At 34.1% G+C, this 20,636-nt stretch overlaps 1 protein-coding gene across 7 annotated transcripts in view; it reads left to right on the top strand.

Annotated features, from left to right (window-relative positions):
- Positions 1-20,393, top strand: part of ERBIN (erbb2 interacting protein) — a 114,012-nt gene extending 93,619 nt beyond the window's left edge. For 2 of the 7 annotated variants that reach the window (XM_060092967.1, XM_060092971.1), the window contains exons 18-25: positions 50-164; positions 2,182-2,365; positions 4,145-5,693; positions 12,912-13,031; positions 15,640-15,849; positions 16,949-17,041; positions 17,538-17,612; positions 18,419-20,389. In XM_060092967.1, the coding sequence (XP_059948950.1) occupies positions 50-164; positions 2,182-2,365; positions 4,145-5,693; positions 12,912-13,031; positions 15,640-15,849; positions 16,949-17,041; positions 17,538-17,612; positions 18,419-18,526 (2,454 nt within the window). In that variant the 3' untranslated portion in view covers positions 18,527-20,389. Of the gene's footprint in view, positions 1-49; positions 165-2,181; positions 2,366-4,144; positions 5,694-10,207; positions 10,352-12,911; positions 13,032-15,639; positions 15,850-16,948; positions 17,042-17,537; positions 17,613-18,418 lie in introns of all 7 variants that reach the window. The other 5 variants (XM_060092972.1, XM_060092969.1, XM_060092966.1 and 2 more) reach the window with 5 other exon arrangements.
- Positions 20,394-20,636: the final 243 nt, after the last annotated feature.

A 20,636-nucleotide genomic window follows, 5' to 3' on the forward strand; every position in this document is an offset into this window, starting at 1 on the left:
ACCAAAATTTATTTTTGTAAATATTTTCTCTCTTTTTTCTTTAAATTAGGAATCTGAAGAACTTTCTTCTGATGAAGAGATGAAAATGGCAGAGATGCGACCACCATTAATTGAAACCTCTATTAACCAGCCCAAAGTGGTAGCACTTAGTAATAACAAAAAAGGTTAGGTGTTAAAGGAAAGCACTAAGAATAGAAATGGGCTGAATAAGTTTATACATTTTTTCAAATAAATTTCACTAAATGTCATTATGTTATTTAAAACACTTTTTAGAAACAATTTTTAAAACATGCCTTTCTAAAAGATCTATTCCTTACCTCTCGTTTTTAAAGAAAAATCTTGATGGATCTTTTCTCTTCCCTCATTCGTGCAAGTTTACTTACATGTCATAGATTTTATAGGCAAATAAGCCTAGATTATGATTCCTTCTCTACCACTTATTTGCTGTATGATCTTTGCGCTCCTTAATTTTGTGTGTGTATATATTAGACATACAGTGAGGCTAATGAAGGGTTTTGTGACTCTCAAATATATCGGATTAGTGCACTCAGACCTAGCATAGTACCTGATGTATAACACATGCTGCTTGTTACTTTATCTCTCCCAGTACTTCTTTTTAACATCCCCACCCCCACCCCCACCTGACATGGAATCTCAGACTCTTGGAAAGGAAAGAGAACTTGAAGAGTCTCTATCCCTTCCTTTTATCCTTCCCTCAGTCCTCTCCACCAAATGTCTGAACATCTCTACATTATCTCCACCAGAGGTTTATACAGCCTTTACCTTTATGGCCTTAATGAAACTTACTATCAAGGTGGCCCTTTGGAGGATAGCTTGGGGTTTCATAATAATAATGGTACTGATATTTGTTACTAATTCTTAATTACTATGCTAAATAGTATACATGTTATTATCTAATTGTCACAATTGCCCCATGATAAGGAGGTAGAAGAAGAATATATCTAGTAGAGAACTCAAGTGCCATATAGTTTAACAGTATTTTAAAAATTCATAATCCAAAACCCAAATACCTTAAAATTGAAATTACAGAGCCCCATGTGCTACTGTTTTCAACTGTAAACACAATCCAGACTACTTGAACTGAGATATTTGGAACAGCAAAAAAATCATATAATCACCTATGACTACGTATCTCTATGTACTATTTCTGTGATTTGGCTAGAATTGAGTTAGTTAAAAACAGCCTTTAGGGTTGTAAAGATATTAAGTTATTATCTTTTTATTACTACTTTAAAAAAATAGTACTTTTTATACTACCTGACTATAATGGAATATGAATATTGTCTATTTCTGTTTATATAACTGTTACAAATCCATCTCACATATTGAGAGTTCACTACTCGTATACAATTCTTTGAAATGATTTTAAAAAGTGGAAAACTGACGTGAAAATTTCTGGATTTGTTTGGTGTTTGTTTTTTGGTTGATTGTGCTGCTCATTTTTATTATCAGAATAGATGAAAACAATTCCATACATGTATGAAATAATTTCTACCCCAGAAAAGTTTACCAAAGTTATGAACTGTACTATGTGTTTCTTACTATTATGACTTTTTAAAACTAAAGATGTGTGGAAAAGCATATTCACTAAAACTAATTGATGACCTTAAACATTGTGTGATATCATCTTGTCAGTAGTTTAAACTAAATCAAATTCTGGGTAACTAACACTGGTCATATTTTATTTTATTTTATTTTATTATTATTATTTTTTTTTGCGGTACGCGGGCCTCTCACTGTTGTGGCCTCTCCCCTTGCGGAGCACAGGCTCCGGACGCTCAGGCCCAGCAGCCACGGCTCACAGGCCCAGCTGCTCCGCGGCACGCAGGATCCTCCCAGACCGGGGCACGAACCCACGTCCCCTGCATCAGCAGGCGGACTCTCAACCACTGCGCCACCAGGGAAGCCCCTGGTCATACTTAAAAAAAAAAAAAAAAAAACTATAGGTATCACTAAAAACTAACTGAAGGTATCACTATTTTTAAATTCTTTAATCTTTTTATATATTAGGACTGAGTTTTCAGAGGTGAGCCTCTGCTTATCTTCTTAACCATATAATTCTTTACCTTATATATTGAACCAGGACAATATAAATGCCATTTGTCATTACTGGAAATTCTTCTTGGCTTTATCAATAGCTTAAGGTTTTTTTTGTTTCAGATGATACAAAGGATACAGATTCTTTATCAGATGAAGTTACACACAATAGCAATCAGAATAACAGCAACTGTTCTTCTCCATCTCGGATGTCTGATTCAGTTTCTCTTAACACTGATAGTAGTCAAGATACCTCACTCTGCTCTCCAGTGAAACAAACTCATATTGGTATTAATTCCAAAATCAGGTTTGTGAACACCTTAACAAAATAATTTATTTGTACAATAAATAGAAGTGGTAAGGCAAATAAATATATATTATTAAAACATAAAAGATTTTACAAATTAAGACTATAGAAATGGTTCAGGCAGTATATGGTTTCTTCCCCACTTTACTACTAATTATTTAGCTTTTATACATTTCCATTTTAAATCAGTCTTTTAAATGGGGGAGAAAAGATTTAAAATATATTCAAATTCTCTTCATTGAAAGGTTGAACAGTTTTATAATATTTCTAGGTATTACAACATAAAGAGCCTGTTCGGAATAATTCAAATTAAAAGGGGTATTTTTAGGGTTAGAAATGCAGAGTCACTTTGGGGGTTATCATTAAAGGGTTCAATCAAATATTTCTGATTAGTGCTGTATTTTTGGTTTTAGAGTTAAATTTGTAGGTCAAACTCGCTGAAACAAGATTTACTTCCTACAGGCTTGAATTTGGGTGAATTTTAAAACAAATTTATTACTGGGGTTCTCAAGAAGTTTTGTTATCAAAGTGAGACTACCATTTTACTTTCATGTTATTGTATCAGCTAGAGTGCTTGATAGGAAGATTTGGGTTAGTACTGAATCTAAAGCTTATTGTATGGATATTGTTAACTAATTTTTAGAGTTAAATAGTTCTTAAATTCCAGGCATATTTAAGTCAAATTTTTCTGTGTATTGATTTGCATTGCTTTAAAAGAAAGATGAATTTTATGTCTCAAATTGAGCTTAACTATTATGTGGTTGTAGTTATGATTAATCATTTATATCTATCCTCTGAATTTGAGGCTAAGATCAGTATGGTAAAATATTAATTTTAAAACCTCTTAGAGGTTAAGATAATGATTAATTTGTCAAATAGTAAAATTTTACTGATATTGTTGGGAAGTAGTTTAGTCTAAGTCATGTTTTTTGTAATGAAATAAAGGCTAAGAAAGGGATATAGCCACACCTTTTTTGTTGTATTTCTAGTAATATTTTTTGTTACCTAATGGGAAGATCAGTATTAAAGAATTTGTTGAAACGTAACTTGAATATTTACGAAGAGGACACAAATACGTTTTCATATCACCAAATAGAAATAAAATATCTTCTATAATTTTGGAATATGGTACATTTTATAAATATTTGCCAAATACCGTGTAGTCACAGAAAAATGATTAGATTTAGTTTCTCTTTTGATCTTTCTTCATATTTCGTAGATCTTTGAGTTATTGTTTAGTTCTTTGTATAATTTCCTCATATATATTTGAATCTAATAATACCTACTTAGTTAATATGATTAACTGATCAATAATGTGAGGTTTCAGAATTATTTGTAAAAATATTCTGTGCTTTTTACTTAACTATTAAACTTACTGGCCTTTTCTCCATTATGTGCCCAACTTTCAAGCATTTCATGTTTTAACACAGGCATGAAAAGATGCAGCAGTAGAAGAGTATTTCATTACATAATCACATTTTTCTTCATTGTTTAGCTCTATTAAACTATTGTGATAGATTGATGATATTGATGAAAATTAATCTTATCTATGAATTTTAATTAGTATGCTTTACCTTGTCTCCATTTAATATAAATCTATATTATTTGACTGTTACAATAATATTTTTAAACTACATGCTTGATAATAAATGCCTTTTATCTATAACTCCCATCAATGCTCTTTATGTACCTACACATTAATTAATTAGTTGTTAATGTTCCCCATTACTAAGAAAACTGGGCTTTATGATGTTTGTGATAAAATTTTCTTTGTTTTAGGCAAGAAGATGAAAATTTTAACAGCCTTTTACAAAATGGAGATATTTTAAATCATTCAACAGAGGAAAAAACCGAGGTTCCTGATAAAAAAGATTTTAACTTACCTGAATATGATTTGAATATTGAAGAGCGATTAGTTCTTATTGAAAAAGGTGTTGACTCAACAGCCACATCTGATGAATCTCACAAATTAAACCATATCAATATGAATCTTAAAAAACTTGTAACTAATGATATATTTCAACCAGAGATAGTGGAACGATCAAAGACAGAGGATACAGTGCTTGAAACAGGCTTTTTAAGCAATAATGCTAAAGGAGAGGCTGAACACTTGGATAATGGAAACAAGTATCCTACTCTCGAATGCATAAATAAGGTAAATGGACGCTCTGAGGAAACTCCACAGTCTCCTAGGAGGACTGAACCACATGACACCAGTTCTTCTGTTGATGGGGGTCTTTCCAAAAGCACTGAAGATCTCTCCCCTCAGAGAAGTGGGCCAATTGGATCTGTTGTGAAATCTCATAGCATAACTAATATGGAGACTGGCGGGCTAAAAATCTATGACATACTTAGTGATAATGGACCTCAACAGCCAAGTGCAACAGTTAAAGTAACATCTACTATTGATGGAAAAAATATAGTCAGGAGCAAGTCAGCTACGCTTTTGTATGATCAACCATTGCAAGTATTTACTGGTTCTTCTTCATCTTCTGATTTAATAGCAGGTACAAAGGCAGTTTTCAAGTTTGATTCAAATTATAATCCTGAAGAACCAAATATAATAAGAGGCCCCACAACAAGTGGCCCACAGTCCATGCCTCAAGTATATGGTCCTCCACAGTATAATATCCAGTACAGTAGCAGTGCTACAGTCAAGGACACTTTGTGGCACTCCAAACAAAATCCCCAAGTAGACCATGTCAGTTTTCCTCCGCAGCGCTTTCCTAGATCAGAGAGTACAGAAAATCACAGTTATGCTAAACATTCTGCCAATATGAATTTCTCTAATCATAACAATGTTCGAGCTAATACTGGATACCATTTACATCAGAGACTTGGTCCAGGAAGACATGGGGAAATGTGGGCCATCTCACCAAATGACCGACTCATTCCTGGAGCATCGCGAACTACGATTCAGCGACAGAGTAGTGTGTCCTCTACAGCCTCTGTAAATCTTGGTGAGCCGGGTCCCACGAGGCGGGCCCAAGTTCCTGAAGGAGATTATTTATCATACAGAGAGTTACATTCAGTGGGAAGAACTCCTCCAATAATGTCAGGATCACAGAGACCTCTTTCTGCACGAACATACAGCATTGATGGTCCAAATGCATCAAGGCCTCAGAGTGCTCGACCTTCTGTTAGTGAAATACCAGAGAGAACTATGTCAGTTAGTGATTTCAATTATTCACGGACTAGTCCTTCAAAAAGACCAAATGCAAGGGTTGGTTCTGAACATTCATTATTAGATCCTCCAGGAAAAAGTAAAGTTCCTCACGATTGGCGAGAACAAGTACTACGACACATTGAGGCCAAAAAGTTAGAAAAGGTAATTAAACATAAATTTTTCATTCTCCTATTTATGAATTTACTAATTTTCTTTAAAATATTTGGCAGTCTTTGTTGATGAAACAGGATACTCTGAATTATTGAATATATACCTATATTCTAGAAGTTATTCCTTGGTAGTGAGATTAGAGGTCCAAGTTTAGACTTACCCAATCTCAAAACAGTTGAGATGTTAATAGAAACTTCTTTCCCTTCTCTTACTCCTTAGTGTTTTCTAATGGGCTTACCTTCATTTTATATATTTAGGTGTGTATGTGTATCTCGTTTAGATTGTGCCATACTACAAATAATACACATATATACATGTTTACCTCTGTTTTCTGGCTTCCTGCTCTCATCTATTAATAATTAATTATGTAAATATGTTTACAGAAATAGCATTTTACCATATAGTTAACAGAATAACAAGAAATGTATCGTAAATGTATATCTTTCACCTAAGATTTTTTTCCCCAGTTCTTGTTGTATGACTAACACTGTCACTGACTCAGATGGCTTCTGGCATGGCATTTACTCTTGACTTTCCTAAATTGCATTTCTGACCTATTTGAACTCAGGTGTCTGTGGCTCTAGTGTAGTGTAATGTAGTTTGGAAATAAGCTCATGTTCAGTTTATAACCTTATGTATAGATATTCTTTTTTTGACAGGAGATAAAATTTTTTTTAATTATTCTTAAAACTGATACTTTGGGGCAGTTCTGTGGCCCAAGTATATAAGGCATATTCGTTCTTCAAGATTTAGCTTCATATCTCTCACTGGATTTGACCCAAGGATTATTTTAACTTTGTTTATTGATATGATATTTTTTAAAACAGCTGAATGTATACAACCTCAATTAATCGTTACTTTTAAAAATTCTTTAAGTTTTTCAGAAATCAGTGTCTAAAATGTGATTAATACCTTATGTCAATTCACACTGAATCTCTGTCTGTAATTGTTAGCTCTTTTTAATTCTGTTCTTAGCTTTAAGTAGCTGAGCATCTATAGCATTAGGCGACTTCGTTGTCAGCTCTCCATTTTGTTTCGGCTGTAATTCTCTACATACTGTTGAGGCTCTTTAAATTTGTGTGCCTTACCTATGGAATTTGGAAAATTCTTAAGCAAAGGAGTAACATAACTGTTTTATAAATAAACTTCTGGTGATGGTGTGGAACTGGATTTGAGGAGGAAGAGGCTATAGTCAAGTTGATTGAGTTATGAGGCTGTCTCATGGTCCAGAAAATAAATGGAATGAAAAATACATCAGTGGAATTGAGGCAAAGGAACAAATTCAAGAGGCAGTTCTGAAATAGATTATAAGAGTTTACTTCTGATGGGAATATTCCTGTAATCATTCATTGAGGAAAAGGGATTAAGCTTGAGATTGGTACCTTGAATAACTGTTTTTTGGGACTGCTGTTAACTGGATATTGAAGAGGAATAGCAGGTTTGGAGGAAGAGATGAGTTTGGTTATCATTGTATTTTTAGTTGGCATCTCAGATGGCTATTCTCCACTACTTTCCTGTCTGACACAGACACACCTGGACTTTAGTAAATAAGAAGCAAGTAGCAGCCATCTCATTGTTCACTTGTATCTCTCTAAATTCTAAACCTCATGTTTAGAATTTACTGTATGATTGCTTAGAGAATGCATGACAGTAGTTTCCCTGTTGTGCTCACTGGTAATTTATAGGTGAGAATCAATTCAGTGAAATTAGGAAAAGCCTTTTGAGGACACAGGGCAACAAGATTTAGACTGTGACGGAAGATCTCTATTTGCTCCATTTGCTCCTCTGCATCTCCTCCTCTCTCCCTTAAACATAATTCTAATGGCGTGGTAGACATTTGAAAATTTTCCTTGGGGGATTTCACAATGCCTGCCCTACCTCTAGAGGAAAAGTTGCTACTTTGCCCAGCTGAGGAGTTTAGTAGTAACACAGAAAGAGATAAGTTATTGAAGCTTACTTGTTTTTTCTTAACCTTGCAGTAAAGGTTTTTAACCTTTTTTTAACCTTTAACCCCTCCTTCCCAACCACTGCGGCAAACTGTACCTGGAACGCAAATGTATAAAATAAATCCCACCTCAGAAATCTCGAGACTTATTTAATTAAACTAATCAACAGAGATTGAAAAAATTAAAATTTATTTCAAAATTAAAATTATTTCTAATATCAGCATTTGCCAGTATTCCTTATTATATTAAAAACTGATAAGAAGCACTCAACCAGAATATGATTAACAAAACATGATGACTTCCATGTTCACTTGCTATTATACAGCTATTAGTGTGTAGTGAAAAACAGTGCCCAGGACGTTTGCCCAGCACTTAATTGAGCTTTGCACAATGTGTTGATGTGTTGTGACAGAGTGCAGTTTTTTTTGTTTTTTGTTTTTTTTTTTTTTTTTTTTGCGGTACGCGGGCCTCTCACTGCTGTGGCCTCTCCCGTTGCGGAGCACAGGCTCCGCGCAGGCCCAGCGGCCATGGCTCACGGGCTCAGCCGCTCCACGGCACGTGGGATCCTCCCGAACCGGGGCACGAACCCTTGTCCCCTGCATCGGCAGGCGGACTCTCAACCACTGCGCCACCAGGGAAGCCCCAGAGTGCAGTTTTATGTGGCTGTCTCTGTACAAGCCTGGATTCAAAGTCAGACCTATTCCAAACTTTAGCCTTCTTAATCAGTGAAATATTTGCAAAAACCTCATGTATGTTCAAAGATGACAGCAAAGGCTTTGTTCCAAGATCAACATATTATTAAAAAGGGTCAATCAGACCACTCAAGTTGACACGTTAAAACTGTGTGTAACACGTGAGGGTGTATTGTTGAAATGTTTCTCTGTGTGTGTGGTTATGTGTATAATTTATTTTTACATTCTTTTTTTTTTTTTTTTTTTTCTTTTTGCGGTATGTGGGCCTCTCACTGTTGTGGCCTCTCCCGTTGCGGAGCACAGGCTCCGGACGCGCAGGCCCAGCGGCCATGGCTCACGGGCCCAGCCGCTCCGCGGCATATGGGATCCTCCCAGACCGGGGCACGAACCCGTATCCCCTGCATCGGCAGGCAGACTCTTAACCACTGCGCCACCAGGGAGGCCCTATTTTTACATTCTAATCAGGTGTTTGGGGAACCTCTGAACTGCCTCTGCCAAATCCTTATTCTTTGTGAGATGGTTTGGGAAAGTACAGGCCTGGCCTGTTAAATTCAGCTTTTTCTTTAGTCTTTACTTCAGAATCCACAAAATAACTAAATGTGTACATTGTAATTTTACAGATTCTTTTCATTCTGGAATGTCATGTTAATGTTTCTTGGTATTAGAGATCAACTTCATAATCTGGAGAAAATCTGTATTTTCTAAGAGTAATACAGAAATGCTTATTATATATGTCATAACATATATATAAATGCTTGTTGTAAATGTCATAACAAGTATTTGTGGATTTGTGGATTTCTTACTAATAAGTCATGCCCAAAATATGGTTTCTCTCGGTTTGACCATCAGACCCTTAAAGTTTAGGGACATGACTAAAAGCATCCACATGTGAAAGAACGGTAGTTAACTCTGGGAATAAATAAGCAGGAACAATGAGAATCAGGCAGTGCTTTTATTGAAGTACATTTCTCAGGCAGCTCTGGGATTGGCAATTAGGCATTTATAGTAAACTCAGTCGTGGAAGGATACCATCAGTGAAACTTGAAGGGTTCTTCAAGTTTAAGCAGCAAGGCCACTACTAACTACTAAAATATAATAATCTTTAATATCTATCTATTTGAATGGGAAAAAAAGTTTTACATGTGCATTTTCTAGATTTATTGAAATTTTTTTCCTGGTAATTGTAAAGCAGTAGGAGCCTTTTAAATGTTATATCCTAAAACTCTGTGTGTATGTTAAACTTTTCTCTGATGTTAAGACATTTTCCTAAATGTGGAAGATAATTTTTATTAGAAATTGCAATAGCCAAGAGCCAGGTATTTTTTTTTTGCAAATATATTTTGTGCTGTATTATTATGTATGTCTAAACTCTCCATTTACTTAATAAGACAATTTCTATAAAATGAAGCAGACTCGCTAGAAACCCATTTTGACTTAGAAATAACTGAATGTTGGTAAAGTTTGTCTTTATAAAGAAATGAGTTTGTGTTCTGTGTGTAACTATATACATACAGATATATCTGGGTATAACATCAATTCCTATCTTCCGACAACCTTCTAATAAGATATGTTAGGAGTAAAAGAAATAATCGCATTATAAAAGCAGCTGTATGTTTGCACTTTCTTTTTTGGTGTTTAAACATGTGACTGGTTGGGTTTACATATAATTTATGTGTGTACATGTATGTTTTCATGTAAATATATGGTAAATAGTGCCAATTTCTTTCAGTGGCACTGAAAATTCTGTGTTGCCTGATATTTCTGCGTGGTATTGGGGTTACTTGTATATATGTCTATGTACATAACATGTCTTGTGAATTTTGCATGCTACACTAATCTCTGTTAAATCTATCCCCTCTTTATTCAGAGCATGCTGTCAAGGTCCTTTAATTCCAATTTTACTGCTGTAAGCCACTTTCACTATGGCAGCTCTAGGGATCTGCATGGCAGCCAAGGCAGTCTTGCCTTGAGTATTGCAGACGGAAGAGATTCTGGTGGGCACATTTTTCGAGTGAGTACCTGTAGTAGATCAGTACCTTTAGTACATAGAAGAGGAAGAAACCCCACATTTTGATGTTCTAACAATTCTAGAAAATAAATTTGTGCTGTGGGTTAAATATCTTGTTTACCTCCCAGTTCTTCCATGGCTTAGTTCTAAAACTCTGCAAAGCTGATTTAGTTTTTATCTCTTACGTTTCTGTGGTCATAACTGAGGATGTAGTCAGCTCTTATATAAAAAGGGGTGAGCGATAGGAATCTAAGAGGTTTTTTTAAAAATTATTTTTCTTCACAGTGCTTTCTCTTAAAATTAGCTTCCTCTCCCTAACTCAAGGTTTTAAGGCTATGCCATGTGTAATACACAGAGGGGATGTGGGAAAGAATAATTTTCACTTGAGTGATCGAGGGTTGGCAAATAAATACTTGGAACTAAGTTTAATCATAATTTGCAGAATATGATTAAATGTGAGCCTGGAGAAATTGCATTAAGTACCAGTGAAAAGGCAAAACCCAAATCCTTTATTACCCACGTAATCATTAGTGGGGAAGAAGAAAGGTTTATTCTTTGAATGAAAGTTAAGGGTAGGGGATAAGAATGACAGAAAAGGAGAAAGAACAGAACAACTCTGCATGGCTGTTCTAAGATTTTTCTTTCCATGACAACTTGAGGTGGTAGCATGGCCTCTAAGTAAATGTTTCCTCTGCCCCTCTTCCTCCATCCTGAAAAGACCTTTCTCCCATTGTAAAGCTGCATTCTCTCCCCCATAGTTTTATTTCCATAGTGACCCTGCTTCTGGGTCCTTTGCTTTTTCCTGAGTGTCTCCTTCCCCACCACCCCCAATCTCCTACTACTTTTTAATATACTCCTGGCTTAACTCTGTTGTATTCTAGGATAGGAGCAGTATCCTCGATCCACTTTGTTCTGGCTGGGCCTCACCCATTTTGCTCTGCCTTCTGTCACCTGCCACCACCTGGTTTCTGTGTTACATAATAGTGGCAACAATCGTTTTGTAACTTAGCAGTTTGAAACAGAGAGGAGATGATGGCAAGTAAGCCCTGCATTTCTGGCACTCATTCCAGCTGAAGCCATGGGGTAAAGACCAGGGGCTTTTATTAACTCAGGGATAATCTTTATAGTCATGTGGAACAATTGTTCTTTACAAATTCTTGAACAGTAATATCTTTTGCTTGTTTTGATTCAAGTCAGAGTCTTTGAGTCTGTTGCGTTTATTAACTTTTTCATCCATAATGCACTTGTTCATTTAAAGACATAGTCGTACATTCACGCTTGAGTTTAAACTTCAAGCTGTGAGCTGAGTTGATTATTATGCATTCTGAAAGCACATCTCAAAAACGGAAAAGGAAAATAAAGTAATAAAGTATTCATTGTATAAATAAACAAAATTAGATCAAACTACATCTAAAAATGCTAAGCCATGGTTTGAACTAGCAACAAACTGCACATGATAGCTTTGTTGCAGATATGGTTCCTAAGACTAAATTATAAACCCTTAGATTTACATGTATCCTATGGCATATCATAATGAACTGGATTTCAGATTATTTTTCAACATGATGATGTAGTTTGCATATATGTGTTGCCAGCCATACACTGTTTTGAAGGTAACAGTACCGCTATTTATCACAGTCTCTGTAGTTTTCTAAAATATAGCTAGGTGTGTTTAGAACTAAATTAAGATGAAAAATAAGCATCTTGCTTCCCAACATATTTATAAGAAATATTCAGAGATAATGAGATATTGAGTCTGTTTTTTCTCTAAAGGTATCAGTGAGATAAGCTATAATGTAAGGATGTTATTTGATGTATAAAAATATGAACTCTAATAAAATTTAAAAGCATTTAATCAGAGCAGTGCTTTTGAAAATACTGAGCTAATATTAGTATGATACAGTTAGGCTAAAGCAAGTTTTATAAGACTGTATATTTATTGATATTGCTCATCATTAATAAGGAAATCCTGGGTGATACTGTGCTGTTAAAAAAAACAGCAGTTAATATTTTTACCAAAAAACTTTTTGCTGTGCTCAACAGGAGTGCATATATTTTAGTTTCTCTTAAAATTTGGGACTCTTAACTTGGATTAATAACTAAATTTATTGCTCAAAGTGTTAAAAGCTAGGTATTACTGTAAATAAAACTAAAAGTATTATAAAGGAATATCTTAACAGTATATGTTCATATGTACTTTTCACACATTATAAGAACAAACATTTTGCCATGTAACTTTGAAAGACTGTTAAAGGTACTAATATTTTTTCCAGTTTTATTGCGATATAACTGATATATAACATTATATTAGTTCAAGGTATACATAATGATGGTTTGATATATGTATGTATTACAAAGTGATTACCACAATAATAAATAAATAAATCTAGTTAACACCCATTATAAAGGTGCTAATATCGATGGTAGTTATGATGGTAATGTTTGATTTGGTTCTTCATCTTTCCATTGTCTAGCAGTATCTCCTCTCAAGTGTCATCATCATTTTGGTTTCACATCTTAAAGGTCATTATGTGTTTATTTTTTATTTCCCCCTCATTTGAAGCATCCCCAGACATCCTGTGCAGGAGATCCTTGTCAAGATGATATATTCATTTCAGGACAGCAGAACTACCCGTCAGCTACACTTAGTCACAAAGATGTTCTTCCAGACAGCTTGATGAAAGTAGGTGCTCAGGGAATGAAGTAGTATCTGTGAGCTTATTGTGTTTTACAGCTTTTGAACTAAGAAATATCATATATGCTTTAACGCTGAAAATGCTTTTTTGAGGACCTTTACCTCTTGATTAGTAAGGGTTTTTTTTTTAATAATTGAGAAATATGAAATAAAATTTCATTCTGCTATTTCTTAGTTTATTCCATGATTTCTTCCACACTGAAGAATCATTTTGTTGTCTTTGGATTTCTGTAGTATCTCCTACTTCTTGGCATTCCTGATAGTAAAACTGTTTGGAGAGTTAAATATGAACCTGTCTTAAATTCTTCATTGGAGGATGAAGGCATTTTAACATACTTTAAATGTAATTAGAAATCACCTTGAAAGACTTTTGTATATGGTAGAATAGATGATGGTTGTATTCTTACTACTTTTTTTTTTTTTTTTTTTTTTTTTTTTTTTGTGGTATGCGGGCCTCTCACCGTTGTGGCCTCTCCCGTTGCGGAGCACAGGCTCCGGATGCGCAGGCTCCGGATGCGCAGGCCCAGTGGCCATGGCTCACGGGCCCAGCCGCTCCGCGGCATATGGGATCCTCCCAGACCGGGGCACGAACCCGTATCCCCTGCATCGGCAGGCGGACTCCCAACCACTGCGCCACCAGGGAGGCCCCTTACTACTTTTATAACTAAAACATCACTCATTTAGAGAGTTTACTTTTTTGTCACCAATGCTGGATAGATAATTCTTTTCTTTAGTATTTTCCTCAGCTGTTCTTCATCTTAACTAAGCCCATATCCCTAGTATAACCAGTTATAATTGTGAACATAGTTAATGTATTATATAAACTTCTACTTTGTTCTTGAGAGTAGGAATCCAGCCATATAAGTTTGTATGTATTTATTTTACCCTTTTTTTGTTGTTTTTCTTTTAATTGCTGTCGAGTTTCTTTTTCTCCTATCCAGTTTCTTTTTTCTTTTTAATATCCATTTTCTGGTTTGGGTTACTGAGTTTGTTTTACGTTTTTTATTCTCCTGAGTTATCTGCTAATCATAGCTTAGTATATTCCATGGCTATGTTCAACACTGATATAGAATGTGTTCTACACATTCAGGTATGTCCAATTTCTAGGTGTCAGGGAGTCTTAAGAATGGGTCAGAAGTAGTTATTGTCTGGAGTATTCTCCCCAGGAGAAAGGTATTAAATCTGCATGTAGGAATAAATTGTGCTAACATGAAGAAAAGTAAGTGTTGTCTACAGAGTTGTGCAAAAATAATAAAATAACTGCATAACTATTTAAGTACTCCTAGGTGGATTAATTGCTTCAAATCTACAGTGATCAAGTGGGAAACAACCACAGTATTTTTTAAAAAGAGATAATATAGCACCTCTTCTCTCAAACCAACATAAAATTAGTGAGAGAATAATATCTTTGTGCCCTGTCATGAAACACCCATGTACGTTCCCAGGCTTCAGAATTAACTAAGTTCTCAAGTATAATACAGTGAAAAAGAGAAATTTTTTTTTAAGTAAAAATATTATTCACCAAAACCGAACTTTGTATTCCTCAGCAAGATGAACATAAGAAGATACGTAGTTCTGAAACTATTGCTATAATGTTTTCCCAAACTTTTCTACTTTGGATAATTTTAGGAAAATGGGACTCAAATCATCACAGTTTTTCTCTAATTTCCTTGTGGGTTAATAGTTAACAATGAAGTTTTAAATGACTGAATTGCTTTAATGTACTTATTTCCTCTTCTACACAAAAATTTCTTTATATGCAAATATTTGTAATGTAAATATAACCTCTTATTTTTCAGATAGATTCCTCACACTAACAGAGTAAGCTATTATCACATTTCCATAAAGGTTATTTTTAAGTCTAATAAACAAGAGACTTTAAGACAAAGATATTTCTTTAACAGCAACAGAATAATCTGGAGTTTTTGTTTAGCTTGTGAAAAGCAAAATAAAACGTCATGGTTTAATTTTTGTGGTTAACATTCTATGGAATTAATACTTAGAGAGTTTAAAAATTCCTAACTTGATACACACACACACACATGAGGAATAAATCAATTTTCTGCTGCATAGCTAGATTGGCTTTTTAATTCTGGAGAGGAAGGAATAGAGGTAGAAGAATATACTCAGATTATGAAAAACTTCTACCACAAAACTACTTATACTTTCATTCTGAAGAAAAGCATCAGCAAATGCATCTTTTGAGTGTATGTGAGAGATTAAGTATAGTATGGGAAGAGATGCCCTTTTAATGGGCTGACTTAAATGTTAAAATTTGACATACTGTTTACCATTTTAACATTGGGTTAAGCTTACAGAAAAGCAAATAATTTAAAATGTAGGTATGATGTACTTAATTTGAAACTTTTAAAGAGTGAATCTATCAGCGAGCACTCAGACAAGCTTAGAATTAAGACATTAACAGGTTTTTTTCTTTTAAAAGCATAAAATTAGAAAAAATGGCACACATGGCATGATACTGTGTGATTTAGAATGTTAAACTCTAGTGCTTTTGTATTGCTCCAAGAAGAAAATCCAAATATTTGTAACAAGGCATTATTATTGGTCATTTTAAGAGACTTCATGTTTTTCTTAGATGCCTTTGAGTAATGGACAGATGGGCCAGCCTCTCAGGCCTCAGGCAAATTATAGTCAAATACATCACCCCCTTCCTCAGGCATCTGTGGCAAGGCATCCCTCTAGAGAACAACTAATTGATTACTTGATGCTGAAAGTGGCCCACCAGCCTCCATACACACAGCCCCATTGTTCTCCTAGACAAGGCCATGAACTGGCAAGGCAAGAGGTAAGAATGATCAAGAATATTTGGAATATGAGACTAAGCTTTTAATGTATTTTATAGGTTATTTAATTATAGCAATAAATCCATACAGAATTTAACATAGTTTTTACTGTTTTGTTTAATGGCTTGGTTTCATGTTAAGTTTATAAGGTATTAAACTTTGTGGTTTAACTTGACTGTATGATCCCCCGTTCTGATAAATTGACATACGATAGTATTGAGGGCATGATTTTTTTTTTTTCCTAAGGTGGTTGTTTTTCCAAAACTGGTTGATGATGATACTCCAGTAATCGGACCTTCTTCAGGAATAAAAATAGTAGACCATTAAACTTGAATGGCATATTATAGTTTTCTAATTGTTATTTGATAGTTAGCTTTTGAAACTGGACTATAGTCTCCAAACTACTTTGAGAATTAAATCTTACAAAGTACTTAAAAAGTCAACAGTCATATATTCGTGTATTTTCATAGTTTATTAGTAAAATAATAATATTAGAAACTTAGAGAACAAATGCTTCATTCATTTTTGTTTTGGTCTCTGGGGAAAGGGAGTGTTTTATAACAAAAGTTTAGTTCTTGCATCTTTTTCTATAGCTTGGTTGTAAAAAATAGTATCGATTGATCATCAATCCCAACTCCTTTGAAGCATATAAACAGATTTAGGAAATGAGTTAATATCCAACAACCACCCAGGGATCTTTTAGATGTCTTATGAAACGTCCAGTAGTCAGAAATACTGTGTAATTTAGATGTTCTACAAATGGAAACTGATAATAAAATACATGTTTTGTGTGTATGCTCTATGTCATTAAAGTCCGTGCTGTCCAAAATATATAAAGTCAACATTAATTGGTTGCATATCCTCATAAGATAGCAATAGATTAATTTAGGAGCTATGCTTTATAATCCCAGCTGTGCCTTTAACTCACTAACTTATTAACATAATATTTCACATTGTAGTTTCATTTCATCTGCCCAAATATTTATTTTAGGTGAATTCTTACATATTTATGTTTTCCTGAACTTAATTTACCAGTGTGGTTATTATTGTATTGTAGCTTTTTCTGATATTAGTAATAAGTTTATTTTCATATTAACTCAGATTCGAGTGAGAGTTGACAAGGATCCAGAACTTGGATTTAGCATATCAGGAGGGGTTGGGGGAAGAGGAAACCCATTCAGACCTGATGATGATGTGAGTTTTGTTTATATATCCTTGAAATGCCCATTAATTTTTATTCACTAAATTGGTACCTTTTATGCATAAGTAAAAATCTAACAGATATTTATATAGATATAGACAGACATCACCTTGTGATTTCCCTCTGTACTGTCCAGCTTTTTGTTTTGAAATGTGATCAGCTCAAATTAATTGTTTGAGGACTACAAATTTAACCAAAAATTTTTAATGTTCATTATATTGTGAAGTGATTTTTTAATTGTTAATACTTTTCTTCACATCTATAGAAGTAACTTTTTTTTATCACTTTAATAAAAATCACTAAAGTCAGAATTACCAGAAGCACAAATAACATAGCATGGTCACAATATTATTCAGAGAAGACAGGGAGAAAACTTGCACCACAATTCAAATATTTGCATACTATTAAAAAAAAGATTGCTCCTTGGTACTGTTTTATTTATGCATACTGCTTTCCATCAAATAATTATCTTTTTTGTTGTTATTAAAGGGTATATTTGTAACAAGGGTACAGCCTGAAGGACCAGCATCAAAATTATTGCAACCAGGTGATAAAATTATTCAGGTAACTAAGATAGGTTTTTTATTACTTTTTGTTTTATAACATCTGCCCTCCTCATCAAGGGATTATTAAATGCCAGATTTGAAAGTAAGCATTTTATGAAGTTATCTTTAAATACTTGTGGATGAAAACAGTGGCATTTCTTATAGGCTACTCTCCAGTGCTTTCATAGCTTAAAATATTTCCACCTTGTACCTTGGAAGATCATACTGATATTTTTTTTAAATAAACATTAGCATTTTTTGGAATATATCTTAGCCTTTTGTTTAAGTTTATGAATGTTAACTTCTTCTAAAATAAGATGATAAAAGAATCTCCTCTGTGTGTTACGAGAATTAAAGGATTTAATTCACAAGAAGCACTTAGAACTGTGTGTCTGATGTATAGTAAAACATCATTAAATGTTTAGCCTAAATTATAAGAAGTGTAGTGTCCTTGATCTGGTGACTCCTAGGCAATGGGAAGACTAAGCCTTGACCTGTGTTACCCTTGCAGCTTGGTGACCTCAGTTGCACCTTAGCATGTACACACAACACCATGTCTGACACTGTCTTAGACAAGTGCTTCCTAATGTCAGGTTGCTATGTAAGAATCATCTGAAAATGCGGGCAAGATACAGGTCCTGGGTCCCACCTTCAGAGATTTTATTTCCATAGAGATGGGGTAGGGCCCAGGAGTCTAGATGTTGTTTTAAATTGCCAAAATGATTCTTATTTTCGGCCAGGTTTGTGACCTGGCAGAAATTCAAATGCACAAATGCAAATAAATGACTATGAAATTTTTTTAAGCTTTTTTCTTCTTTCTTCTAGGCTAATGGCTACAGTTTTATCAATATTGAACATGGACAAGCAGTGTCCTTGCTAAAAACTTTCCAGAACACAGTAGAACTCATCATTGTACGAGAGGTTTCCTCATAAGAGCTGTGGACTAAAAAATGGAGAGACAGCAAGATTTATTGGAAGTTACTTGCAGGGGAAATTAATATTTTGACTATTTTTATATATAAAGAACTCAAATATGTTCAAATTTGTACATTAATGAAATAATGGAATTTGTGGTTAGAGGGAAAGAACCACTGTACAGTATATAGGGGAGACTGTTGAATTCATACCATATAAAACTTTTAGGTTTTTAAACATAGCAGTCAAGGCTACAAAAACAAATGTATGTTGTTTTTGTATAGAGTGTAGGTTTATTTTTGGATTTCATACACATGATTGAACTCTGTGCAAGGCTCTAGTTAGCCTTGATTGTAGCCCAGAGACAGATGGCAGAGCTATCTATCTCATAGCTTTTATGCCCTTATTTTTATTCAACTGGTATTAATGTTTTTCTGCTGAAACTTTTTTTTATGTGGGCAAGAGATTCGAAGTGTTGGCTTTTGCTATGTGCATATTGAATTGAAGAGTGAGTAGGTGAAGGTGGTGCTGGTGGGTTCACTTTCCAAGGCCAGATTAAAACAGTTATTTCCTATAAAAATCTGGAAGCAAAGAATGAAAAAAAAACAGCTGTTAATGTGTTTTTATTAATAGAATAATGCAATAAAAAATGTGATGTCTTTCTAAAGAAATAAAAAAGACAATAATTGCATTTTATGAGCTCTTCAGGATCTGTTCTTGTCATAGCCATTACTCTACATCTGCTACTAGTGAATCAAGTTTCAATTTTTTAGTCACAGGAAATTTTAACTCTTCTGTAGATGCATGTCCATGCATTTTCTTTCCTTCTTTTTGTTTTGTTTTTTTTTTTGGTCCATGCATTTTCCATGATGCAGAAATTCCTTGATTTTTTGCAAATGGTGGTACTTGCAATCTGTTTTATAATTAGTACTCCATTTTAATCTTAATTTATAATTTTTATTTTAAGCAACAAATGAAACTGAAATGGCCAGTTTTAAGATTGTGTTGCTGTAACACAAAATGTAAGAAGATTTAGGAAAGCCTCTTGATTTTGTTTGGCCTCAACATTGCCTTGGTAAAGTAAAAGGAAACAGTACGCATGGAGCTAGGAAACCAAAGCAAGTTTGTGAAACTGGCACAGTGATAGAGAATTGCTGTGGAGAGTTGTAGAGCAAAGGGATGGGTCCTTGAGGCCTACCAGTGTGTAATGGTGTTCAGATAAAGGGCTGTTCCTACAGGTAACATTAAATGTGAACTCAACACTTCAGAGTCTTTAAAGGGTTTCTAAGTGTATCAGTGTAATAGTGTTTTACCACCAACTGCCTTTGTTCCTCGTTAGTGTAACAATTATTTGATAGAGGTTTATTAATTTTGTTCAGACCATTAATTTTATTTGTTTTTGTTCTGTCTATGTAATCAAATAAAATTTGAGTGACATGCAATGGTAAGAATTAATGCATGGTTATTTGGACCAGAAAAAAGTGCCATAGAAGACCAATAACTGTTTTTAGTCGAGGCTAGTCCGAGCGTTTCATTAGAGCAATATTCAGTTATTGCAATTCATTTTTAATTACTAAGAAATATAATTTTGGAATTTTGAATCTGTTTCGCTTTGTTCTTCAACCTTGTTTTAAGGTTAAGTCTTCTATAAGACTAGTGAAAACAGCAATCTACATTATGTTTGCAAAAGTGAGTTGGACTCGTTTGTTTCTTGCTAGTCAGAGTAAATAGGCAGTACTTTTAAAAAGATGTGAACTCCAATACTGCACTTCTTTCAAGATGTTATCAATTGGTTATTGTACTGTATAGTTTTAGTAATATTGATTGAAGCCCTTTAACAACTCTTTGTAAATTTTAACTCATTTTAGTTGATTTTCAGTACTATTTACATAGGAATTGATTTTTATGGATATAGTAGACAAAATGTGCTGTATTTTGATAAAATTCATTTATTGTATGTGTGTTGTAATCTCTAAAAAAATGACAAACAGCTTCTTTAAGACAAGCCTTGGTGTTCCCTTTATTCATAGTTTATTTTAAAATATTAATTTTGGCATTCTAAAATTACTCCCATCATTTTTTATTGGTTTCAGTCCACTTTTCAGTCACATTCTGCTTTTAATAAGGA

Source organism: Mesoplodon densirostris, chromosome 3 (genome assembly GCF_025265405.1).
Source record: "Mesoplodon densirostris isolate mMesDen1 chromosome 3, mMesDen1 primary haplotype, whole genome shotgun sequence".
NCBI lineage: Eukaryota > Metazoa > Chordata > Mammalia > Artiodactyla > Ziphiidae > Mesoplodon > Mesoplodon densirostris.